Source organism: Anas platyrhynchos, chromosome 4 (assembly GCF_047663525.1).
Source record: "Anas platyrhynchos isolate ZD024472 breed Pekin duck chromosome 4, IASCAAS_PekinDuck_T2T, whole genome shotgun sequence".
Classification (NCBI taxonomy): domain Eukaryota; kingdom Metazoa; phylum Chordata; class Aves; order Anseriformes; family Anatidae; genus Anas; species Anas platyrhynchos.
In genome coordinates, this window is record NC_092590.1 from 65181116 (window position 1) to 65208974 (window position 27859).

Consider the following 27859-nt stretch of genomic DNA (forward strand, 5'->3'; position numbering starts at 1 on the left):
AGCATGGCTGTCATTTGACATGGCTATCTTTAGAGTATGCCAGTGCTTCCTTCACTTGAGCAGCTAGTGAAGAAGTATTGGATAGCAGTGTTAACTCTATGAAATTATTTTATGTCTTCACATCATTATTAGCAAGCAAGATTCAAAAAGATTGTTAATATTTCCAACTTCTTGGGTGTCTCATTTTTGCATCATTTAGTCAGAATTCCCTAAAAATTTCCCACCATCTTTTCTGAAAGGGAAAGAAGAGATGAATACAACAACCAAAAAATGCTATGTTTGTTATTTCCACATGTGACAGGGAGTATCCCTCAAGCCATATTGCAAAGCTCCTGTAGGACTCCGTCTATACTGGATTTAGAATTTTGGGTATAAACCCCAGAATTATCCTTAAGAATCGAGAAAAGTTAAGGTGGTCCCAGGCTGCACAGTGTATATAGGAGAGCATCAACAATCAGAGGAATGGAACAGCTTTTGTATGAAGAGAAATGAAATAGTTGGATTCCTTATCATTAGAAAAAGAGACAAATATGTGTATGCTGTGGAGAAGAGACCAAAGAGCAATTATTTAGCATCTTGTCATGAGATTTCCTTAGTTTTTGAAATTTTGTTAAACAGCAAGCCTTAAGCAGATTAACTTATTTTCTTACATGGTAAGTAATTAAACTGTGAAAGCCAAAATAGCTGTCTGTTGTAAAAGCCATGCATATTGGTTCAGAAAGGGACTGCAAAGATTTGGGAAGGGCTGAACCACCAGTGGCTAGTAAATATTTCAGCTGTATTCCTAGCAGGTCAGAGATATAGTATCAGGCTGATGGTGTATATCAAGGAACAGTCACTATATTAGCTTATTATTTGCTTATGTTGCTTTCTAAATATCTGTTACTGACTGCTCAATGAGGCAGGTTACTAACTGGGTAAAACCAGACCTTCAAATATCAGATATATAAAAAAAAAATCATATATATATATTCCTGACCTTGAGCAGTTACAACCCCTGCTCTCCAGCCCCTCCAGCCTTCCCCTGTACATCCAAAATAACAAGAACAGCCAACAAAACCAACCCACTCACTGTTCTGGCATTCAATGCCGTACGTTGTGTAGCTGAATTTATATGTATTACTTTGTGACTGGTTAGTGGGAACAATTGAGATAAGTGAATCTGGGTTCTGGCTGATGGGCCATGGTCTGAACTGTTCAATACAATTCAATGTTTCAATGATCAATGTTTTTGGATGAAAAACTTGAAAACTAGTTTGTGGGCTAGAGAGAGGAACTGTGTATTTGAGCAATCACTAGTCAATAATGTTATGTCCTCAGGTTCTTTACAGTATCTGCTATGAACAAATTCAGCTGTGGTAGTCACTCAAACTCTTCTGAATACCCAACTTCTTGTCTATAATATATTAAAAATGTTTGGTTCACTGGAAAGATCTAGAAACCTAATGTATTGTTTAATACATTTTTATAAAAGTATTTTAGATGGAAGTATGTTAAATAGTAGCCTAAATGGATGTCCAACCATTAGCTAAAGCCAAAGCTTCTTTGCCATTCTAATTTTGAAAATCTCAGCCATGGAAAGTATGCCCTCCTAATATATTTTAGAAGAGGAGTGTATTAAGTCATAAAGAAAATAGGATAGGGCCACGCTAAAATTTTAATAGATAATATCTTAGGGTTGCATACCCCAAGATATTTCTAGCTTCTTGATTCATTCTCCCTTTCCTTTTCAAACCTAGCAAAGGAAGTGTGGCTTATCCTCGAGGGCTCCTACTTATAAAAAGTAGAGTGGGTTTGCTGAACTGTTTCAGGTTGTGACAGACCAAAGTGATCTGGAGAAACATGCTTACAGCATCTAAATTCCCCTGTAAGTCAGATGTCACTTGTTGCTTTTCTGTAACTTCAATAAAAGTTGAATGAGGCAGAAACTCTTAAAAAACTTTTCTTTGCTTTTAGAATGATTTAGGGAAAAATGTTAAAAAAAGTTTACAAATAGGAGTCCCAGATTAACCTAACTTGCTTGCTTAATATTTCCAAATAAAAATGATTCTTGACAAAAATAAAAAAAAAATAATTGAGTGCATACATGTGTGACATTCAACTGCTCTCAGCGTCTTTGCAACACTCAGGCTCTAAGAATGTGGTTTCACAACTGATTTAACCCAGTTTTGCTTTTGTCAGCTGTAGGCATGGTAGTACTGCACAGAGGGTTCAGTTCATTGATCCAATCTAAACTGAACAGAACAAAGGGAGGAGCTCTTATTTGCATGAATTTATGGATTTATCTTGTGTTGTGGTGGTGCTGTCACATAAGAAGATTTGGAAGTGCTTGGCCAGCAGCAGCAGTCAGGACCATCCATTTGACTTGCAATTAGCTTAAACTGCTGAAGAAATGACTGCTTTTCTAACCCTAATTTCAAGCTAGCCTCTTCCACTGAACATTTCTTGAAATAGGTTTTTTTCCTCAGACTAGCAGAGTCTGAGGAAATAGGATTGCTCTGCACAGCCAGGTCAATGAGGTAGTTTAGAAAAAGAGTATAAGAGGCTGCTTTGTTAAATTTGTAACAATCAAATAATTTACAAAGTATTTTTCTTACGTCTTTGGATTCTTTATGTATTATGTATTTTGTTCAGTCCCTTGTAAATAGCCTGATGAGTTGCTTCCCCTTGCTCATCTGGGAGATGGTAATACTGTAATGTTGCAAGTGTAAGTGTACTCTTAGTTTATCAACTAACTGATGTTTTTAGTTTGCTTAGACAAATAGTAGATACAAATATTGTAGAAGATTTTTTTACATTTTTTTTTCTTCAGTATTTTATATTGTATTCATTATATGATATTCAATATAACTTCTTCAGTATAATCAATTATAATTTTCAATTAAGTTAATGAATTTTTGGACCGAAGTGTTCATGTCATGATAGAAATTTGTCAAGAAGAAACAAGCTATATGCTGATTCTACTTGGAGATGAGAACAGCTTTACACATACTGTGATGAATCCCTTATTAGTAGATGTATTAAATGAAATTATTATTATTTGCCTGGGTAACTGCTTAGTATATTAAAATACATGAGATGGCAAATGTGAAAGATTTGTACAGATCCACTTCTACTGCCTGGTTTGAAATCATCCTGTTGTTGAAATATAAATAGTCTGAATTCAGTTCTTTGTAGCCTTTCAATTGCCACAGATTGGTTTAAGAAATAGCTAATAAATTTGCTATCAATGATCTGAATATATTTGATATTATTTTCTGATTTTATAGTTAATCAAAGTATATTTCTTTACTAAGCAGTTTTACTTTTTTCTTATAAAATCTTTCTTATAAAATTTTTCACTGCCAGTTGAAAACAGGTTAGCTTGTTAATAATTAGTTACAAAAGCTTCCAAATGGAAGAAAATCTGGGCTGCTGTCAAGGAGGATTTGATACACATGGAACAGTTAAGCAGTAATAAATTGCTTAGTAACTGAGTAATTTTACTCAGATATGTTCCAGTCTTGCATCTACATTGGAAAAAGTTTGGAAGAAGAACTGAAGTGATGTTTTAAATTGCTTAATGCTGGAGTTTTATTATAATAACAATAATACTGACTTGGACTGATCTTTGAACATTTAAGGCTTGTTTTTATATCCTAGTGAATGATTTCATGTTCATTTATACTTTTTGTTGTGGGAGAGCTCCCACAGGGGTATGTAGGAGAAGCAGTAAGTGTCTCCAACCCATTATTACATCTTCTGGAAGCAACACTGGAACCAGGCATGGAAGGGCCCTGGAGGTGACCTGGGCTGGCTCTGTTGGGAGCAAGCAATTCAGAGTATTGGATGAAAACACCACACAAGTTTTTTAACATGGCTGTTTGTCTTGAGATGAACAGAAATATACCCGGAGAAACAGTCTGTATAGATGGATGCAGCAGTGGCCATTAAGAATGCTGGAGCGGCTCCTGTGAGGAATTGTTATTTATTAGGTAAATGCTTTTTATAGGAAGAAGGTTCTTATTAATGGTTCATTTCCATGTCTTCATAAAATATATTACTCTTTGTTCCTACCCATTCTGTTGAGAGAACTGTTCCAGGAAGTGCTATGTAAAGATAAAGCATTTACCTTGATGTTGTAGTATGTCTGGACTTTCTATTTTTGGAAGAAATGACTTGTACAACTGTACCTAGCCTACAAGATGCTGTAGAATGCTTGAATATAGACACAACTGCAAATATGCCAAACACTTCAGTGTAATTAAAACAAAAGCAAACAAACAAACAAAAAAACAAAAACACAGAGAACCATGTAATCACAAATTGCATCTAATCTCTTAATAAGGAGATATCTACCTTTAACAACCTGAAAGATTTAGTTTTCCATTTTCAGTAGTGAGACTGACTTTGTTAACATGCCTGCTCATTTGAATGCTGACAGGAATTCAACCCATCAGAGTTCCTGAAGGCTCTAATTCCATAGTGGTTGGTTTTGCAACAAAACTGGTTTACAGCTTGAAGTTAGCACTGGTGCCCCACAGGAAATCAGAAGGGTGACTTGGTCTGGGTTAAACAGAAGATAGCAAAAAAGAAATGGCTATTTTTAAGATGGATCAGCTCACTGAGCTTCATAAGCTCATACAAGCTGCATGGCCTCCTAAGCTGGTGAGGAGAGAATAAGTGCATTGTGGCATGAGGGTGAGAATGAACAACCAGGAGTGAGACAGGATGGTGATATTTTTTGAGCTTTGGTGCTGACATTGGTTTGTCTTGAAACTGTGGCCAGAAACTCCTGTTGTTGCCTGTAGAAGACAGATGGGAGTGACTGCAGGTAGGATTCAAGAAACATACAAGTCTTCAGAAAGATCCCCAAACCCTGAGTTTACAAAATTATCATGAAATTTATATTTGTTGGTTGTCAATCCACTAAATCTTCATGAATTTGAGAATGACAAAATCATTTAGTAGTGTTCTTAACATTTAACTAACGGTGATTATACCTTTTCCTGCTATTGACAAATTCATCCATGAGGTAGTAGATGCATCAAAATTAGTTAAAATATTTGAGAGATGAAGAGAAGCTGATCCATCTGTGGCTTGCAGATATATTGGACTAGCACCATCTTCTGAATGTTTGCTACATTACAGCTTAATGTCTTCACTAAGGTATTAAAGACCACATTAAAAAAATCACTGAGCTTTGAATTTCAGCAGTCATAGTACTGTAATACATTCCTTTTACACTCTATTGAATTTATGAAATTGTTAAATAAAACCAAGATCAAGAACATCTCCACTTGAATTAATGAGAAATCCACATTTTTTAACACTTTATCTTTTAATCTGCGTCCTAAAAAGCAGATCTAATATTACAAGGAGGAAAATTATTTTGTGAAGAAAGCTATTGAAATATAGCAATTTGTCATTAGTAGTTCAACTCTATCAGTATAAGCAGTTTTTAATGTTGTTTCAGTAATTCTGATTAAAAAAGTTCATGCTGAATAAAAGCAGTTCTTGTTTTTCTGTCAGTAACTTTTGTTTCAGAGTGTCTGGTCAGTTATTAAAGTTCAGTGTGGGAAAATTTGAAAACTACTTCCAAAAATGTTAATGTGTAATCTAAAGAGCAGCATATGTTTTTGAGGTTAGACTCAGAGGAGTTCATATGAACATTTAAAAATGCATCTTGCAGTCATCAGTGTTAAAAATTTTCTTACAAGATTATGAATCAAGCATTCTGTACTTCTCATATGTTGTTCTGTGTTTGTGAGAGGAAATGTACATTCTAAATGGCATAACTTGTTCTTTCAAAGTATTGCTGAAACACTGGCAATTAGAAAATGAAATACCATTTACAGCTTTTTTGAGTGTTTATACTTAGTTATGTCGTTATGAAGGATGCTGGAGACAAAAAGTGAAATATTGCGCTTATTATTTGTAGAAACTTTTAAGTATGTGAGAAGAAATGCTGCAGCTGGAGTTTTAGAAGTACAAAGTAATTACTACAGATTTTTGTGCTGTATTTCAGTAGAGTTTCAGTATTTAATTAACAGAATTGCCATGTCCCTGAGATGGTCACCCTAATGCTATTATGGTATTATTTCTAATTCCACTAGCCTTTTCATTGTCCACTGCCAGTGTGTTAGAGTGGGACAGAAGGGACTGGAATTCCAGTCCCTGTGTGATGTGTTGATGCTGGGCATCCTGGATTATGGTTTGCATGAGTATAGGTTGATTTGTTTTGTTTTGCTTTCTTGGTGTTGTTCAGTAAATAAGTCTTCCCCGACTGTGTTCATGTGCCATGCTGGCCTGGTGATTTTTATGGTCGAATTAATACAGCAAGGAAAATCCAGCTGGAGGTGTTCTTCTGGTCTGGCCGCACTCAGTTCTTTTTATCTCCAGGAAATAGCTATTTATAAGGATGTTTGAGTCCAAATTAGCAGCTTTAACTTAATAAGGAAGAAGAACTAATTGCTATCAAAGTTCTTGTTGGCACAGGGATTAGGAGACCCAGCCACAAGCTTTAAAGAAGATGAAAGATGATTTAATGCATAAAGCGGTAAAATTATGGTTCAGTGAAACTTCATGTGATCTTAGGCAAGGCTTCAAATTTATCTTTTCATCCGTATTTCATTTTTCATTTGTAAAAATATGGACAGTCTGCCTGAATTACTTGGAAAAGAATTAGTCAGCAAATAATCTGTTAGTAATTGCAAAACGCTTCTAAATGATGGTGATAAGAGCTGTGTAAGAATCTGACTGTCTAGATAAAAAGCAAGTGAACAAATGGTCTTTTTTCCTGGAGTAGTTTATAATCTCAGCACACATTTCACTGTGGAAAGTAAAAACTAATTATCCAAAGGTGTGAAAATAAAGAAGGTTAAAGCCCTGTGAGATGATGCTTTTGAGAGAGAGTGGCATCAATTTGCTCACACTAAGCTGTTCACTCTCCATAACACTATCCAGAAAAAATGTCTCATGTTCTTTCATTCACACCCCAGCTTGATGTTTTAAACTTACCCTAAGGGCCTGCTTGTTTAGTTATGTACGCTGCAGACAGTATACAGAGGTACACGGTAAGTTCATCTGGGCTGCCACATCTACACCCTTTGTGACCAGGTTAATGCACTTACTTGGTCATCTCTTTATGTCACAGTCTGCAATACAGATATATCTTCAGTGCACTTAGTCTCACTGGAGTTGCAGGACAGGGAGATGCATTTCATCCTCCTCTTGCTTTATGTGTCCTTATGATACTCTCCTAAAAGAAAAATAGATAAATAGGAGAATAGGTCCAGTAATATTTTAATTCTGAGCTAATACTATAAAGTAACTCATTTGCTATATTTGTTTAATAATATCTCTTTTGAATACTTGCTTCCAAAAACATCTTCACTGAGGTGGGTATAAGGAGTATTGGTGCTTAACAGTGGATATTGGATTGTAACTATTAGTGTAATTGTAGTCTGTTCAAATGATAAATGGTTGCAAAAATTTCTGCAAAGAATGTATTGAAAAATAAAAGTGGGAATTGTCTGAGAAAAAAAAAAAGTATTCTCTTTCACTGTCTATTCAAGCTGTGTCAGCCGATCATCATCTCATTTTTGAAAAGAAACTTTGGTGTATTCTTTTATTCTTTTTTTTTTTTCCCTTCACAATAAATTTTACTTTGGTATGAAAAGATGCCTGCAGTTTATATTTGCAAAGGTTAACATATCTTCTTAAAAATGACCTGTCATCTATCAAACATACATGCTTGTTCTTAGGTGAGAATCTTGTCTCATTGTGTCCTCCATTGTCACTGGGTTTGCTGAGTAGGAAAGACCTGCTTCTGGCTTTTTCTCTTGTTATTTCCTACATTAGAAAGAACTATTAGGACCAACCTGATTTTATTCATTTACCTTTATCACATGAGCTCATCACATTTTTTTTTTGTAATATGTTCTTTGAGAGGAAAGAGAATTCCACATAAGCTTTGTACAAATAAATGCAGGCCCATAAGAGAGGTATGCCTGAAAGCAGGCAAACCTCACTGCATGGACAAGGTGCCTTCCTGCTTTTAACTGAAGAGACATGGGGATTGCACATCTTATATTTCCCGTATTAAGCATACATTTTTTATATTGATTCTGTAGAAATTCATGTCTTGGATCAGAAAGAGCTCAGATCATAGATTTGACATTTTATAAGGTTGACATATGTGTTTGTTGATAATTCTGATTTTTTTTTAGAGGAGGAAGTGTTACAATGCTTTGTGTAAATCACAAGAGTTTTTAAGCTATCCATTTTTTTTCTTTCTGAAACCAGTGATTTCCTGTTGTAGCTGGAAATGTTAAGTATAGTTTTTTAAGTATTAAAGTACAGCACCAGCTATTATTATTCTGCCTTAGCAAGTCTTCTAATACAACATTTGATTTGTTACTACATCCTCATAGGGAAGCATCAGCAGTAGAGTGTACATGACAGTGAGAAAGTAAACACATGCTTGCAATCAAATTAATGTATTTCATCTGTCTTCAACTAATAACAATCTGTCATGCTATCTATCTGAGAAGGGGCATAAACAGTTTATTTTGTGTTTGGAATAACTTCCTGGAGGTAGTTAATGTGACACGTAGTTTGTCTGACATGAGTATAACCAGATCAACACTCTAGATGTTTTCTTGATAACCTAAAAAAATTACTGAGAAAATCTGTACTGGAACTATATTTATATTTCGTTGAGCTTCCTTAAATCAGACTAGAGGCATAGTTTTCAGGACTTCCATGAAGGAGTTTTCTTTTCTTGGCAGCTATACAATTTTAGTGTGAGAAAAAGATTGAAAGTATTAAAAAAAAAATACAAAAAGTTGCTGTTTGCACTCTGGCATTTAGATTTTTGAAAATTAAGTGCTATATTAATTTGAAAATACCAAATCAAAACTGATTTTTTAGAAAGCTAAGTAATGTACAAAATGTGTTAATACTGCAGACTCATTGCAATTTGTTGCAATTGATTATTGTTTCTGCATTATTCTAGTTAGTCTTATAGTATTATGTCAGAAATTAATTAGTTATAATTAGTAATAATAACAGATAATTACTATATCAGATAATTATTTACACAGAAATAACCTTTGTGTCTAATTAGAAAATGAAAGTGCACTTGCTTGAAGTTACAAGTAACCATTCAAATTCTCTTGAAAAATTAGGGCTTAATTAAGCTGCATCTTTTAGTGAGAAGGTTACTGGCAAGCTGGACAATAAAAAGCTGGGGAAGTGCTTTTTTGTTGTTGCTTTTTTTTTTTTCCTGTTTTCTTCAGAGTGATGGCAGGGCTGGAAGAAAAGCTGGGTGGTATCATCTAGTGCAGACGAGGCCTGGACGGCTCTTGGTGGCTGGCGCTGTGGGGCTGACCAGTCCAGGCCCTGCTGAGGGGCCTGCAGAGCCCACTGCTCCCAGCATGTGTAGGGATTTCTGCTTTTTTCTTTCGAATAGAGTACATGTTGGAGAAAGCCCCTTTACTTCCCTTTTTCAGGCACTTTTACTTAGGTAGAGGCAAAGCAGAGCCTTCATGCTCTGCATCAGCCGTGTATGCTGCGTGAAGACAACACCGCGTAGCACTGCTCTGTCAGGGCTTCAGGTGCTCAGGCTAGGTTTGTTCTTAAGAAGTCATTCTGAAATTTTAACAGAAAAAGGATGAAAAAAATTTTCATATACAGCCCCCCTCTCCTTTTTTTTTTTTTTTTTTTTTTACAGCCCTGGAGTATTTTCAGAAGGGAAAATATGTACATAATTTTAAGCACATGTAAATCAAATTAATAAATTATTAAAGCATTTTACTTGTCATGTCTGTGTGGGCTAATCGTGATAGCTCATTATTTAAACATTATGTAATTGTATACCTTGTGTGAACAGCTGCAAATACTTTGCAGAAAGATTTATATTTCGTTTTTCACAGCACACTATAAAAGAATATATTTTTGTGCACTACCATAGATTAATATAGATGTTTACTCATAACTTTCAAACCACCTTTAATTATACTAAAATATAAAAGTTATGCATGATAATTATGGATCAAAATAGTTGTAAATTTATGTAAGTGTTAATACAAATTTTAATGGTAGATTCTATAATTATCAATAAATAAGTTCAGCTTAAGCTGGAGAACTAGCCCTTTATAACAGATTCCCTCATAGTTATTACCCTTGCAAGCTTTGAAAGTGAAAGACTATCAGATTTGGGTAGAGGGGTGTCTTTTTTACTGAAATACTCTGAACTCTAATATTTCTTTTCATAGACATGGTTTAGCAAGATTAGTTATCACTGGTATTATCAACTGAAATGACTGTATAGTGCCTTATAGTTTGCAAGTATAATCTCAGGGTCCAGGAGAAATGCCAACAAACTATTAAACATTCAGACTTGCTTAACATGCATTATGCATGCCACTCAGCTGTTTATGGCACTCTGAACAAGTACTGTCACTATTTTTTTCAGCCGCCTGGAAGTACCTGTACAAGTTATATGTTTGTTTTTCTTCCAGACTTACCTGAAAGAAAGATTCTTGCAAGAATGTGTGTTTTCTGACTTAAAGGAAGCTTCTAGTTTTACATGGAGCTCTTCTTCAATGAAAGAAGACACTGGCAGTCCTTTGGGAAAGGGAGATAAATAGCAGAAGTAGCAGCCTTTACATTCTGCATAAATGATGTTCTGGTGTCTTTTTAAAATATGTGCAGTTATTTGCTTTGGTGACAATATTTAAATCAGAATAAACTATTATTATTTGTGCTTTGAAAGATGATGAATTCAGAACATTCATCATTTCACTGGTTAATGATGCATATTTTAAAATGTTTACTAGCTTCCTGTTTTTCCCAGTTGTGTTACTCTGTAAATTGTTATACATATTTTATTAATACCATAATTTTAGACAATACAGCTCTGGGATTTGATATCACACTTTATTACTTGAAGCATTACTTTATTACTTCTGGTGAGCTAATTATGTTTGTGATAGTTCATTTCAGTGAACTAAACTAGTATTTATGCTGCTTGACTATTGGTTTTCCACTTATAAGATGTATTGGAATGGAAAACAGAATATCCTGAGCTGGAAGGGACCCACAAGAATGATCTCTTGCTCCTGCACAGTGGTGTGAAGTGGCTTGTTGCAAGCCTCTGTTATCTTAGAATGGTATATACGTAGACTAAATAGTGTAACAGAAACACATTTGACATTCATTTGTTTACCTTTAGTAGTTTCAGAGTCTCAAGTAAAAATAGCAGCATGAATCAAGATTGTATTGCTATTGAATGGTTACGTGTGGTGGAGATTGTGAGACACCTATTTCTGTTAGCTAGCACTTTCTAGTCTCTTTGTATTTCCTTGCTGCTAACCAATAAACTCAGATGTCTGTGGTTTACTCCTAATTACTCATGTGAAGTTACATAAGAATTTGTCTTACAGTAGGCTAGCTTATATTGTCTCAAGTGTTTGCTCAGAATTTTTCCCATTGTCATATGCTTTCTAGCCTTGCAGACAATCATTTAAAATACACATCTACTCTGTTTCCTTTTCTGTTTTAAATTAGCATTGTCTCTCAGCGATGTATATCAGCAATTTGAAGGATGATGAAAAAGTTGTTTATATGTCACCTGAAGATAGGATCTAATTAATTTTCTCCAGTTCTGACTTAAACACACTCTTTTGTTCTTGTCTTCTTTGAATTGTCATTTGCTTTCCAAGAAGCGACTGTGGTGTTTACATCTTTTTCCTTATATTGATTCTGCAATTTTCTTCTTACCTGCTTTTCTTCACACACTTTCAGGAATGTCTTGGAGGGGATATCTCTGGGACTTCAGTGGGAGATCCAGACCTCTCCCCTTGGTTCTGTTTTCTTTGTTCACTTCATTAGAACTCTGTTTGGTCTCACCAACAAATCAGAATTGAACTCTGCAGAGTTCATGAGAATCAAGTCTTATGGCAAGTCTCATCTCTTGCTACAGCAGACTGATCTATTCTAGTTTCATCAATGAGTTCCACTTGTATCTATCTGGCTAGGTGGAAGTCATGTCTGAATTCATGAAGTTCCCAATCTACTTCGTTGTGCCATTATTTTTATAGATCTCTGTGCATACTGCATTTATAGATATGTTACTTAAGGAGCAGCAATTATGTCCAAGCTTTGACTGAAGTGATTCTTCACACCAGACAATTTGAAGGTAAATGTTTAGTTTGATCCCTGAGAAACAAAAAGTTAGGTTCTTCACTAGTTAGAAACAAAGTTGCACAAGAGGAAAAATAAGACAATGGAGATAATTTTTGGAGCACATCTGGGAAAAATGATATTTCTGTAGTTGTCACACCAACTTTTAGCGTGTATTTCAAGAATAAAAAATGACCAAATGGCAGCAGCCTGTGTTGTTCTTAGAAGAGGACTTCAAAATGACTTTGGAGGCTGATGAGACCAAGACCAGATTAGGTGAGGCCCTGAGCAACCTGATCTGCTGGGTGGTGTCCTTGCCTATGGCAAAGGGGTTGAAACTAGGTGGTCTTCAAGGTCCCTTCCAACCACAGCCATTCTGTAGTTCTGTGAGCCCCTCTTTCTGTCCTCATCTGGCCAGTGAGGGAAACAATACTGGGACTTCTCTCTCACTCCTGTTGGTTGTAATACTATGCTGCTTCTCTTGCTTTCAGTTTTATTGTGGTCTATTACTCCATTTGATGTAAAAGTACTCCATTTAATGCAAATGTGCAAAAGTGGTCCCTGTATAACCAATGAATTAGTAATGTTCTTGTATTCCTATTAGATTTTAACTATCACTTTACTAACTTTTATACTATCTACCACTTCCCCTTGGCCCCATTTTTAAAATCTTTGAAGATATATAAAAGAAATATCCTTGTCGTATTCTTCAAAATTTACTCATCTTGGGGTTTAGCTTTTTATGAACAGAAACCATTACTTATTAATATAGATAACACAGTTTGTATGCAAGTGTTTTAACCAGAGTACCGGTTTGTAACATTTATGTATTTTAGGGTTGCGATGTTTGTGAACTGTTATATCTCTTTTCCCTTTTCAAACAAAATCCTTGTGTCTCCTTTTGACATCTCATTGTGGATTTCTAGCCATAAACATCAATTCTACTTGGTAAAAATGGAGCTATTAATTTCCTCTTGCTATTGTCTTCTCCCTCATTCACTTCAGATGAGGAGGATGATTGAACCATCTGGCAAGTAAACTTCTCTTGGCCTTTCTCTAAATGTTTGTGTTCAATCCGTGTCCAAATCTTACACATTCTTTATTCGTGACCTTTATTAGACATGGCCTATGATAACTGCTATCACAGTTAAAACGTTCTTTTTTTGCATTGTAATTGCTGAAATTCCTTAATTTTGGCAAATGCATTGTTATCTAGTCATTTAGAATATTCTGCAAGACCATTTTCCTGGTTTGTAAAATCAAACAGTATTTATATATATAATTCTCTTCTTTCTGTCCAAAAGTTATTTGTCTTTGCCATTAAACTTTTCATGGCTTAAGTGCATCCTTGTTATCATCCTTCATCCCAAAGATACCCATTCCTGCTGTTAACTGGCTCATCATACCAGACCACATTGGCCAGCTGTTTTTCTTTTTTTTTTTTTTTCCTATGAAGTTCCTACATTCCTTATAAACATCTATTCAGAAGATCATTTTTCTCATCCATATCCCTCCTACAGTCTTTTACTGTCATGTCTAAAAAAAAAAACGGACAAGAGTTATCTCCTGGTAACCAGGAGTTCTGCCTGTTTAGCTGACCAATGTCAGATGTTCAAAAAATCAAAAGAAAAAAAGAAAAGGACTGGAGGGTAATTACTCACTTCATTTTAGCAGATCTTCAGTGACTCTCTATGATTATGCCCTTAGCCTGTGGCAATGCAAGGTAATTTGAGTTAGCATAGTCGTCTTTCATTGACTGCAAACAGCAACTTTTTATAGTTAAATATTTATTAACGCTTGAAACCCTTTTCTTGTACTAAAACTGTGCCCTCTTTCATTGAGGGCTAATGTAACATGAATTGCCTTGCATTTACTGTGGGCTGAGAGTGTGCACATGGACAGTTACCTGGCAGTTATCTAGCATAACACTAACTGTACAGTTCACAGCAGACTGCCCATAATTCAGAAGACATGAGCTGAAATACTCCTAAGTGGGGAGAGGGACTGATAATTGCACAAAATTCAGAAATGCAATTTCACTTTGATTTTCACTTCCAGTCTGTTAGATTTTTATTTGCTTGAATAGAAAATAGGAGGCATTTGGGGGATATGATTTCCTACATGGCAGAGGCATGTTCTTCTTGAAAATTCATTTACATTTCTGCATGCTCCTCTGTTCCTCTGGTCCCTGTTCTTTCCTCCTTAGGGAAGAGATTGTAACTTGTAAGTCTGTAAGCACAAGCTCACATAGGTATGCCATGGTATCATCAGATACAGTGTAAATATTGGTTGACTGGATCAATGGTTGTCATTAAATTGTAATTGTGTGTGGGTTTTTGGAGTTTTGGTACAGTTGAAGAAATACATTGATGTGAAGGTGGGGTTAAGGTTCTTCAAATAAACATATTTATTGACTGATTTTTCCCAAAAGATTAATCTTACTGTTGTGCTTTCCAGGCTCCACTTAGCATAATATATAATGAGTAAAATTAATATTTAATAATGATGTGGTTTAGACAGCATGCTGTGCTTTTTTTTTCTTTTTTTTTTTTCAAAAAGCATTTCAACAGAGGCTCTCTCCCAGTAGTTAGTTTTAAAGGAAAAAGTTAAGTAGCTGTTACACAGACTGCATGAAGTTTTTTTATCAACTTTGGGATTTAGCTTAATAAATGTATTTGTTCTTCCTATTTTTTGTGAAACTGTATAACCTACATTTAGTATTATGAAATACAGTACTACAAACGTTCATGTTAATAGCTTAGTATTTTAGTCCTTCACAAATTAATGCCTGCGGTAACTGGATGATTTTAGGCCTGTTCTTGTAAACAAGGCCTTACTGATGTGCAAGGAACAGTAATATGTGGCAAAAACTCCACATTAACCAAAGTAAGCAGTATAAATGGGGTATAGGAATCCCCTGTTAGACTAAAAATCTCCAAGAGAAAATCTCCAGAGCCTACAAATTAAAGACCTCCAATATCATTTTAAAATAAAGCCTTTTATGTAGTATGAGAGCATTTTTTCAGCTGATAATCAAATGACACTATTATGCAGGCTTACTAGATTTGCAAATTTACAAGTTTTTACAAGTCAGTTGGGTCCCTTCCTCAGGAAATCAGTTTAAGTTTTTTTTTCCTGTATTGACTCAAAGAGCCTGGTTGTCCTTAAATCCTTCTGAATATATTTGCCTTATAATTTGACGGCATTGAGTCAACACCCTTATAGGAACTGTAATGCAATAAAAAGAGAAACTGTTCAATATAGTTTCCAGTTACCTTAGGATCAGATTTGGAGAAACTGGAATGTACACAATAAAACCTGTGCGAGACTTGAGTTCCATGTTACGTTGTAAGCAACTAGGGATTTTCAACAGAAAATGCCATTTGAAAGCTTTACCCTGCTTCCAATGGTTATAAAATGATAAAAATGAAAATGTGTGAGACTCTTGAAATATGCATTTTACTATTCTTAATTTTTGGATTCATACCTTTTTGTTACTGAAAACTTCACGTACAAGTAAATAAGCACATCAATGTTTTTATTCAGTTCTTTTTTATTATAGTGAATGTTTTTGCTTTACCGTTTTCTGCAATAAAATTCTTTACAACTCATTTACATTTTTTAACTTAGAAAAATATGTAGATTCATCTGTACTTTGTGAACTCTATTTTAGAAGAGTCTTTACATTACAATAGATATCCAGCATACATCATGCTTGCAAATGGAACGCACAAAATTTAATTCAGTCTTGTTTTTTTTTTTTTTTTTTTTTTTCTCCATGTAGTTAGCAGGAAAGTTTTTACAAATTGCTTGCGTGAATCCAGAAATAAATTTGTCCTTTAGTTCAGATATGAATTTGTTGCATTTGGTTGCACAATTTTAATTGTGGATTCATTTTTATTTATTATTACTGTTTTCTGGCATAAGATTATAAAAAGAAATGTGTATTTGCATACATATGCAAAGAAAAAGATTACATTTGATGTATTTCCATTGAATGTGTTTTCTAAGACAGGTAACTAAATAAATGGTCTCTACTGTAGTAATTTATTTTTTTTTCTACTTGCTTTTAGTTGATTTGGAGCACATGCGTACAGTGAAAGTTGACAAGCACCAACGATTTTGTCAGGAAAACAATTTCAGTAGCCATTTCGTGTCGGCCAAGACAGGAGATTCTGTAAGTATGAAAAATAAAGTCCTTGTAGATTTTTTTAAATTTATTTTGTAGATAGTTGTTATTCTGAGATTTATTATACTTCACATATTGAACACTGAAGAACTCTGGCTACTGCAGGTCCTTTTTGCTAGCCTGCTTGCATGAAAATAGATCTTTTTATGAGTGCGTATGTTTTTTACAGTGGCTTCTCATCTGATTTGTGGTTTGAGGTATAGATCTTAATATGGAAATGCTCTGGCTTATACGTCAGCATGAGAAATGTGACCTGCTGGATCTCTGCTGTCAGCTGGTGACTAAACATATTCCTTAGTTCCAGATGAAGTTCCATCTCTAGAGCATCAATACAGAAATTTTTAATAGTCGATAAAGTCACAGGATCCTGTTATGATCACAGTTTTAATATGGGTCCTGAGTCAGGAGTCATTCTCTCTCTGGGTCCATTGAAATTTGAACATTCTGGTATTTGTAATGCTTTGCAGAGTGTATTTTTGAACAATCATTTGACTCTGACCTAGCTGGGATATTTGTTTTAGTTGGAAGTGTATGGAAGAAAAGGTTCTCTTTTAGTTGACTGTATCAGTCAGATTAAACCACATTGTATTGTTTCGCTTGATTTCTGTCATATGCCTAATGACTTTGTCATTCCCATGAAAAACAATAAATCAGTATGTCTCAGTAATGTTATTTATGACAACATAATTTACTTTATTTTAATGTTATTGAACAGTAAGACCATGTTCAATTAAATGGAAGTATAGTTCTGTAACACATGTGGACTCACTGATTGTTTTAAGATCTTTGATGAAAGATCATTTACTTCTACAATGGATTGCCAAATTTTATAAGTTAATTATTGTGTTACACTGCTGATACAAGTGCAGTGAATCCTGATTCTCCTTAGAATTTGTGTTAAATCTTTGGCATAATTTTTTGTTTAAATGGGAAAATGGCTTTTTATGCTAGAGGAAGAAAAATTTTATAATACTTTATGCAGTGAAGCTTGCAAATGATAAAATATATTTTTTTTCTCAAGGAGACAACTGTTTGGTGGGAACTGGTAATAAGAAAACCAGCATTTTTATAAGATTGATATAGTTAACATTATAAACTATGAAGGAATCTTTATTATGTCTTTTTAATTGATTAATGGATTGCAGCAGCATCCCACTATATATACTGATTATACTTTTTAACTTGCTGTTTAAAAACAAAAGTAAATCTGAATATACCTAGAAAACACTAACCAGAAGTTTCTGTTTAAATGGCTACTAACAAAAGAAGGTATGAGCTATAGTTTACAGTAATTCATTTTGAGTTTTGGTATAGATTTGAATTAACTCTTTCTACCTACTACTGCACACTGGCCTTTCAAAATCTTCCTAGTTAATATATTTGGGTAGTCGTGTGGAAAAGACAGGGTGCCAGTGATTTGAGAAGAGGACGTCTGTTGCTACTGTGGATAGAGACTAGGGAGTCTTACATACCCAGTTAAGGTAGATGAAGTGATTTGTTTGGTTTACCTCATATCTTTCCAACAAACTCATTTGCAGAAGATAATTTTATATACTTAGAAAAACCCAAATGTCTCCTCAGAGGAGAATTGATCTTCATGAAAGACTTCTTGCAGCTTAACCATCTCACTGTCCATCAAACTGCCTACCTAAAGGGTTGAGCTCATGCCTCATGTTTTTGTGAACAAAATATCCTCATGGTAGGGGATCTAGTTTAGTACACCTGAGAGCCTGGTGTGGGTTAAAGTAGGTCTCTGGAGAAGGTCTGCCTGCTTCAGGTTGCCTTCCTTGCTGTGTGGATGCTAGTAAAATAGACCAATACTAGACCAAGGAGGGCAGAGTAAGAAAAATGGTTTTTGGAAGCTACTTCGGCTTGTTTGTTGTGCCACTTATGTGCTACCAGTTTCCACCTGAGCTGTAAGAAAAGACTGCGTGAATGGTATTTTTATTTGACTTTTCACTGAAAAGGGCTTTTATAGAGGCCTTACCTTTTGGGGGTGGTGGCTGCATGATGAAAAGCAAGGTATGCTGGTGGGTTAGATTTTGTGCACCGTGGCACAGCCACATAGGTAGGATGCAGCTTAACAATGCAGCGAGTTCAGCAGTGGTACAGTCGTAAGCTGTTCCTGTTTAATGTCTGTTCTGTTCTTTAATGTAATTTAGAATGCAGCTGCCTAAACAGTCAGATTGGTGGACTGTATTGAGATGAAGTATAGGAGTTATTTAAGATAGCCTTGCCTCCCAATGTTATCTGTCAAACCGTGTTTGAAGTCTAACTCTGATAGACTGCTTCATGCCATACAACATTTTGCTTATTTACTAAATACTTCAGTTCAGTATAACACATTTAATGCTTTGTAAGACTCTTGAACAAATGTATCATTGCTTGGCATTGGCGTTCATAATGTTTTAAAAACGTGTGCAGCAGAGATTTTTGTGATGTTGATGCACAGTTCCATTGTTCTTAATTTCAGAAATCTACATCTCTGTTGCACAATACACCGGTAAAATATTTTTGTGCTAAACATTAGTGAATACCCTTATTCATATTTTATAGCACTGAGAGTGGTATTTGAGAGGTGGGTTGTGTAAAAGCTTGTTTAAACTTGGGTCTCTGGAGGCAGAGTAGAAGTGTTGCCTAACAATCTAGCATACTGTTCATTCCTCATACCATTGTTGAATTATTTTCTCCAATTTTTAAACAAAATTGAAAGTACCAGATGAGGTTATTTTCAGATCTGCTTTGCACAGGTCATAATTTTGTATATCTCATTGTTTACAGTTCAAGAATGGTTTGATATATTTGAAAGAACTTTGAGGATGTCTGTTTTTAATCATTTAAATGTGATTTAATTTTTTTTTTCCCGTAGGTCTTCCTGTGTTTTCAGAGAATTGCTGCTGACATCCTTGGCATCAAATTAAACAAAGCAGAAATGGAACAATCACAGGTGATTTCCACAAATACATGTTTTTCCTTAATATTTTGCTTAGTATTTAGAAAAAAAAAAACAACACAGATCACATTGCAAATTATTAACTGTCCTATAAAGCAAACTACAGCTATTGTTTTAGAGACAATGATTTACGTTTACAACAGCCTTTTAAAAACATTATCGATCTTTATTTATCCATCATGATAAACATGCTGAAGTAAGAAAATATATGTTCAAAAATATAATAATAAAAAAAAGGTTTTAGATCTGTTTGTTTAAAAATAGTACATAAAATTTTCTTAGAAATTAATGTCTCTATATGTTTGCATATACAGGTAGCATGGAAGATATTTTTCTATATACGTGAATTACTGTACAATGATGTCAGATACAGTTTTTATGATAACCCTCTTCCTTTTTAATTCTTTTAAATATTAAGTTTAATTTTAGAATACTACAAGGTTAAATGATAGAAGGCATAAATTGTGAATGGAAATCTTCTAAATCAATGTTCAGTGTAGAAATACAGGAAAAAATATTATTTGTCAGTCACAGAGTCAGGAATTAACTATGTAAAGTCCTTTGGTTGGTTAATCTCAGATTTTAGTTTTCACTGTGTGCGTATATAATACAGGATAAGGATACTTTCCTCAGTAGTGACTGCTTGCCTCAGAGAAAAAATGCTGATTTTGTAAAAGCACTATTTCCAATTTTGTTTCTGATCTGCAGATGAGAAATGAATCCTGTTCTGTTTCAGTATAGCCATTCTCAACTGCATACATACCTGTGGAATCACATGTTTTGGTAGCTATTGTGGCTCCTTGCCATATGAAATTGTTTTTCTCACCATACCAGTCCAAAATAATCTCCCCCTAAAGGAGTAGTGTAGTTTTCTTCCTTTAGACTTTGTGTTTTGTTCTTTACAGTGAGTTGGGGATTTTCTGCCATCTCCTCTGCTGTATAAAAGGGCTGAGAGAGAGGACAGTGCTTCCCAACAATAGGTGGGAAGGTCATTAAGAAGGATGTCCCCCATTCTCTTATATTGGTTAGTAGTGAGTTAGGGATATGAATGCAGTGATTTTACTGTGTACACATGTCAAAACCCTGTTGCATGTCCTGCTTTAAACTGTAACAGAGCTTTTTTATTTTTCTTTAAAGAATATTCCATGTAATTGTATGCAAAATAGCTCTAATGAGGGCAGTTTTATAACCTTTTAATTTAGTGGGGAAAAGATGTTTTCAGTATTCTTTTTAAATTTGAACTCTAATTTGATTAGCTGCATTTAATAGAGTTAAACCATTTATTTAATATCAGTGAATGTTCAAAAATGTGTTAATTGTTCAAATAAGCAAGCAAGCAAGACATTTTCCACTATAACTCCTTTTTCCTTACCACCTCCTTCTTCCTAGTTCCTGCTTCTAAAAATAATTTTGCTGCCAGAAACCTATATGCATAGGTTTAAACCAGAAGGATTTTACCAGTTTCAGAAACCTCAGAAACAAAGATTATACTACTGAGACAACCTTTACTGTATAAGGACGTTTAAGATTACAGCACACTTATTATAAAATTATGTGTTAAACTAAAAGGTGGCTGAGCTGCTGGCGTAGTATCCTGGAATTGCTAGTTGCTGTTAATATTAAACAAGTACTCCAAAAAAAAGTCAATAAGTTTATTTAAAAAACAAACAAACAAAAAACCAACACAAAGCACTTCTTGTGTATACAGGTTGCTCTTCTGCTTTTTGAAATATACACTGAATATGTAATTTCTGTTTTCAGCATGGCAGTGTTTACAATCTGTGTGGAAGTGGTCAAGAAAACTGTATCACAAGCAGTAAAATGGCAAAATAGCGTGCACATCTAACAAGTAAAGCAGAAAAGCTTCAAAAAGCTATGATTTATAAGTAGAGAAATATGGAGCATATATTTTTAATATTCTTTTACTACTTAGTCATCATTTTTCTGTTGTTCTGAACCCTATAATGGTTTGTACTTAAATAATTTATCACAAATATTCTTTAATTTTTCTTTGGATGTTTAGCTTGGATTGGAACAGTAGACTCAGATCTGTCTGTGCTATTGTGTCCTCATAACTCAGGTGTAAACTTGTAGATAGGTATGAAAATGCCTTCAATTATAAAGAGAACATGGGGAATGAGGTTATACAGAATATTGTAGCTTTCTAAAGAAAGTGTCTGTTTATAGGTTATTTTTAAGGTAACTGATACTGGCTTTTTCCTTTTTACCTTAGTATAATAATCACAATTTTTAATTATGTTGACCAGATCAATGGAATATAAAATATGAGGATAGGACAAGGTTGATATTAAGCAAATTTCAGTAGCAATAGCCTCTAAATAATGTGCATAATATAAATACTCACTGTGGCCCACACATTACTGGTAATGTGAATCCAAGCTGTCAGAATTAAAAAATAAATAAATCTGAACATAAACAGTAAAACCAATAACAAAAGAAGAAACAAAGCCTGTAAATGGAAGTGGATAGAAAAGAAACTTAATTGTCTCATCATTCAGGTACAGCAGAAGTCACTATATGGTGATATGCTTCATGTAGCTAAAGGGTGTAAAGAAACTTGTCTTTGAAAGCTTCTTCTGATCAACCATAGTATCAATCTATTCTGAATAAGCAATAATTTGTTGTTAACGGTATAATGTTTGCTCCCTTTGAGAGTGCTATTTTGAGTGGGCAGTAGCAATTGTCCATAATTAAGTCAATGAGAAACCAATGATAATCGTATTTGAGAGTCCGTCTGTTAGCTTTATCTTAAGGTTCATTGTTGTTCATTTGGTATGGAACCAAATAGTCTGGTCACTTCCTAAGAACAGGAAGGAAAAGTCTTCTTAAAATTGGGGAAGGAAAATGTTAACCTTCACAGCTTCAGAGAGAGAAATAGAAGGATGTTTCTTGAGAGAAATGTATTAGTCTGCAGTGGAAAAGCCTACCTGAAGTAATGTGTAGATGCTGTTATCCAAAAGCATGGATCTGGTCTTTTGGCTGGGAGGAGGTGGTGTTAAATGATATTACCATTACTTGGGTACTGGTTTACTACAAATGTTTTTGTATAATAGGTACAGATTCTATAGTGTGCGTAATGGGGGGATGTTTGCTTTTAAATTTCTCTCAAGTGGGCATTAGGCTTCCTTAAATTGTAGAATGGCTATATGGTCATGCTCCTAAAAATTTCTGGGACTTTAATATTCTACCTATTGTGCTATAAAAGTAGATAGATGGGTAGATGCTATAAAGGAACAAAACAAAACACAAAAATAAGTGTGGCGTATCCTTATCTCAGTAAATACGTGAGTAATGAATTGAATTTCATCTTTGATCAAAGAGTAGAACACATTTTAGTTTTACAAGAGTGCACTGTTTACTACCTGGATTATATCTTTGAATTTTCAGTATTTTGTGTAATGTGAGGTTTCTTCATTTTGGAAAATAAGAAGGTGTCTGCTTGAGTATGTTTGTCAGAGAACATCAGATGTCTTAATTCAGTCTAGGAGGTGACAAAGTGTAAAGTGAAACACTGAGTTTGAGTAAAACACGAACAGTGGAACACTGTGTGCTAGTTACAATCTGTTATGTATTTATTAATTATTACTGATTGTCTAATATTGAGAGTATTGTTTAAAAATCATTTCTAGCACTTGTGATTCTATGTCTGAAGATGCTGTTTTCTTTGTTTAGAAACCTATTCTAACTGTTGAAGTCAGTAAGAGGACCCTAGAAGTGAGTCACTTGGTTGGAAACAATAGGAATCCTAAACACGTTATTGGAACTGGTGTGAATTTGGGGGGGTTGACTCATGTCTTCTGAGCTTTGATAACTTGCAGAACTGCAGCAATCCATGTGAAAGTAGATTGGGTACTTGGTCCCCTTCAAATTAACGGCTAAACCATTAATTAAGTGCAAGAACAAACCATAGCAATTGAACTATTTACCATGCATTGTTATAGAAAATGGCTGCAGCAGTTTAACATGTAAATGCGACCAAAGCTATTTGTTACTGCCCTTTTCCTGGAATTTATCGCTCCCACAGCAGAATCACAAAATGGAAGGCAATCATGTGCCTTGGCCACATCAGGGTGAAGTTCAGCAGCTTAGCTTAAACTGCTGATGAAAGTTATTTTTAAGTGAAGTTGCCAGACTTTGTGCTGAAGCGGATGAGGTGCAAGTACACGTTACATTCCACCAGCTTTCCTTTGGCAGCAGTGATCTCCAGCAGAGGACTGGAACAGACATTTGGGGGTGGTAAGTTTTTAAGCTATCTCAGCTAGAGCTACTAAATCTTGTCTGTTCCCATGCTGAGATGACTGTTAATCAAACCTTTATTTGGTCAGAACTGTGGTGAAACAAAGGAATAGATTACTGTTTGTGTGTGACTGGAACGTGTTTTTGAAATGGAACAGTTCCAAAGTAAGAAAATTGCAGATTCTGACTTATTTTCAGTCCTCAAATTCCTCTCTTTTAAATCACAAGGGTCTGATGAAATTTGAGGAAATAGCTCCTTTACTAATCAAATGTTTTTCTTTCTATATTTTTTACTTTCAACCATAGTATAAAAACTGCATGGGGTACAGCTTTGTTCCTTGGCATTGGCAAGAGGTAGCGTTTTTGTAAGTGATGTGTAGTTTTCTCTTTAACTACATGCCAGTTCAGCAAATGAGGGTGTGCATGTGCCAGCTTTGTACAATAAAATGTTTGGCAGATAAGTCAGATTGGGAATTCGGAGCACCTGCACCAAGTAAGTTTCTTTCTCATTACCGACAGTGGTTTGAACCTTGGCAATGATATGCCTTCTACAGATACAGATACAAAGAGGTTTTTAATTACTGTGGAGTTAATAAAATAAATGCTGCAGTGTTTTTTTTTTTTTTTTTTAACTCTTATTTAAGTGAAATTCCTTGAGAAAATCCACGTCATTTATGTTAGTCAGCTTCTTGCTACAATGTGCCTAAACAGGGGTCACTAACCTAGCTCTGTTTACATGATGGGATTTAGCCCAATGTTTTGAGGAACAATTAATTGCCTACTGATTGCAAGATTTTTTTCTCAGCTCCAGTCAAAAGATTGGTATGAAGAAACTAGGTCCTGTGAGGTCAGATAACACTGTTTAATGCTAAAACTCCTACTACTGCCTTACATGGGATTTGGCAACCTTTCCCTTGATAACATCAGGCCAGGAGTCTAGTAAATCATGAGTGTTGTCTACTAGATAAGATAATACGAACGTGATCAATTAAATTCAAGAAGAGTACATCAGCAGCTAATAAATCCCGATCCTTTACCAGGCAATCTAATTACTATTACTTGTTTGACATACAGGTTTTATGTACACTGTACTGATTATATGTTCATATAATCCATTTATGTATCCTTCAACATATAATCAATCAATATAATCAATTTATGTTCCTTCAACATAATAACATAATTTCATTTATCCTAACCGTGAAAATATGTTGTGTAAAAATCAAAGTATTTTAAGAAAAAAGAATTAAATTGGTTTAGCATATCTTTCATAGCAGACCACCTCTGTAGCTTTTTTGCTGAAGTTATAGTATGAATTTTTCTCCCCTTTGTATAAACATTGTGTTAATAAAAAGCTCTTAACAGTTTTGTTTGCCTTTAAGGGGAAAAATGACTTTTTTATGTTTTTGAATGCAGTAAAAATCAAAGCTTGCAGCACTTTGATGTGAGGTTTTTAATTTGTCACTGTTTTTTGATTAATATTTAGTTATAATGTAATAGCTATGTAATGAAAAAGATTGATGCATACCTCTAGTAGACTTGTTACAGTTGCTGATAGGAATCTGACTACTGTAAAAAATTTATGTACTTTATGCTTAAAAGAAGAGGCCATTGTCATCTTTCCTTCCACTGTATTGCTTTGCCTTTTATTCTGTCTCTTCCCCTGCTTTAACACATTTTTGTTGATTGCATGTATGAATATTTCACTTTGATGCTTTGAAAGTTGCATGTCCTTTAAGAAGCTTGAGAACCAGCTCAGCTGCTGTTAGTGATGCTTTCAGCTAAGCTTGTTGCTCTTGTTCAGCATTCGACCTGAAAATAAATGCATTTTGTTTTTGCTTCTGCATTGTCATTTTATGTCGTTCATTCTTCCTTTTCAGCTACTGATCAGTCTTTCCATTTTTTTCCGTCTCTTTTCTTTTTGCCTTCTTCTCCTTCACCTCTATCCATTGTGTTGATACATCATTAACAACAGCATGTTGTCAGGGCAGAACTAGTGAAATATCCTGAAGAAGATAACCAACATCACAACACTTCCAACTGCCAGAGCAAAGTCTGCTCAATGCAGTAGTTCAGGTATTGATGTAAAACTTGTATTTTTTAAAGCTGCTTTGCTTTTACATGAAGTAACAACTACAGTAAGTTCTATTGGGAAAACATATTTTATATCTGTAAGTAGTAATAATACTTAATAGCGTATGAATTTGAAACAGTATGCAATTATGTGGTATTTCTAATAAATGGTTAGTTCATAGAAAATCTGTAATAATTCACAATAGTATTAGGAAGGGCTTTCAGTGCTGTATGTTCGAAATGTTACGCTGCTGCCTCAAATGGAAATGGACACAAATTGGAATCTTTTTTCTCTCTCATATATGAGAGACCAACAGTCCTGTCAAATGCTTTGTAAATAGAATGTGTAACATCTGTTGGATTTATAATAGAAAATAAATATTTATAGTATGCAGAAGTTCTTTTTATGTTAATCTTAGTCTGCATGCCTGTTGAAGCTTTTTTTTAAAGTATGGTTGTATATGAAATTTGCTTTGTATCCTATCTGTATTTCCTCTGAAAGTGCTTATAGTAAAGAGTGAAAGACAAAGTTCCCTACAATTTCCAGTTACAACTAAGGGAGTTATTCTTAAAGAATGCATACTATACTCTTTGTAAACTTCTATTATTTACATACAAAACAATTCTCATGGAAGAATAACTGTATTCATTGCTTTTGCAAAGGAGTTCTGTTTTGTATTAGTCCTGTAAAATTGTTATGAAAACCAACCTTCTTCTGCTTGGTATGAATAGACTGGTATTTAGACCGAGACCTGATAAGACTTTCTATAAGGTGCTGAAGAGAACTGAACTGTGACTGTTTTGCCTAATTGCTTTTTTTTTTCTCTTATGTTTCATAGTAAAATATCTCTTGAATGCTTTGCCAGCATCAATATTGTATTTTGTTTCTCATTATTGCTGTGTTTTCTTTTATGACAGAGGGTGGTGAAGGCAGATATTGTCAACTACAGTCAGGAGCCTGTGACAAGAACCGTTAATCCTCCTAGAAGCTCAATGTGTGCAGTTCAATGACCATATTATTTCCCTTTGGTTTGATACCTTTGACTGTTCTCCTACCTTGACACAGGCTCTGGGATTTCCAGGAACTTTTAACAGTGACCATCGCTACAATGCAATTCAAAAACGTGTTGTACCATTGTTCATTGAGAAGCAGCAGGCATTTTTTTGACCGGCTGAAATGAAATGTTAGACCACACACTTTGAAAAATTGAAGTCTATATTCTTTTAAATTATATTTCAATAAAACAGTATAACTGTGTTTATAAGTTTTCTCCTACCTGTTTGACTGGTACTGGAATACAAATGGATGAAGAAGTCCTGCATTTGAAAGCTTTTAAAAGCATCACTACGGAAGGGTATTTTGCCAAAGTGGTTTTTTATTTTTTTCTTTGTCTTTTTTTTGCTCCTGTGATCTAAACTAACATTCAGCAAACTGTTACTTGGAAAAGCTATTGCTGGAATAATTTTAGACACTAATATATTTTATCAGGATAATTTGGAAAGTACTCCATAAATATATCTACATAGTGCGAAATGTATAAATTGTATCCAGGAAGAAGCAGTGCTTGAAATAAAGCTGTAATATAAAAATAGTTACTTTTCTGAAGTCTCAAATTGTCTTCATGGATGCTCTGGAAAATGCTAATGTTTTATGTATTTTTATTAAGCACATCAGCATTACTTCTTGCAGCAGCAGATAGGCTCATATGTCTTCATGAATATGGATGAACCTCAGTCGGCAGTTTGGGCTGTAAATGTTGAGTGATATATTCAGCATGCATTAGAAACTGTTGATAGATCAATTAGGATCAGTCATTTTTAATAACTAATTGAATGACTTACTTTTGGACTGGTATTCTTTTCTTTCTAGTTCAGAGTAAAAATAAAAGCTGTCTCCTTTGTGATCATCACATTTCTCCTCTGTTCTTTTTCTAGCAGTCTCTTATACATGCAGTTCTCTACTGCCACATCTAAATAGAAAGGTAAGGTGAGAAAAAAAAAATCAAGCCAACCTAATTCCAAGCTAGAAAGCTTTTCCTGCTTTAACTCTAGAATGTGTTTTCTTACAAAGTATGACAAAACATCGTGAGATTTAGAAAATTCATGAGGCTAAACAAAGGAAACTTGTATATTGCAAGTGGAAAAAATGAAGAGGTCCTTTAAGAAAATATTTTTGTTGAGCTGTTCAAGAAAGGGCCTAATAGTTGGAACAAATATGT

General features: G+C 34.6%; 1 protein-coding gene across 8 annotated transcripts in view; it reads left to right on the top strand.

Annotated features, from left to right (window-relative positions):
- RAB28 (RAB28, member RAS oncogene family) overlaps nucleotides 1-27550 on the top strand; it is a 64927-nt gene extending 37377 nt beyond the window's left edge. For 3 of the 8 annotated variants that reach the window (XM_038178500.2, XM_038178503.2, XM_027457377.3), the window contains 5 exons: nucleotides 16242-16345; nucleotides 19227-19304; nucleotides 23874-23921; nucleotides 25543-25643; nucleotides 26559-27550. In XM_038178500.2, the coding sequence (XP_038034428.1) occupies nucleotides 16242-16345; nucleotides 19227-19304; nucleotides 23874-23921; nucleotides 25543-25638 (326 nt within the window). In that variant the 3' untranslated portion in view covers nucleotides 25639-25643; nucleotides 26559-27550. Of the gene's footprint in view, nucleotides 1-16241; nucleotides 16346-19226; nucleotides 19305-21071; nucleotides 23568-23873; nucleotides 23933-25542; nucleotides 25644-26558 lie in introns of those variants that run through there. The other 5 variants (XR_011809236.1, XR_011809237.1, XR_011809238.1 and 2 more) reach the window with 5 other exon arrangements.
- The last annotated feature ends 309 nt before the right edge of the window (nucleotides 27551-27859 follow it).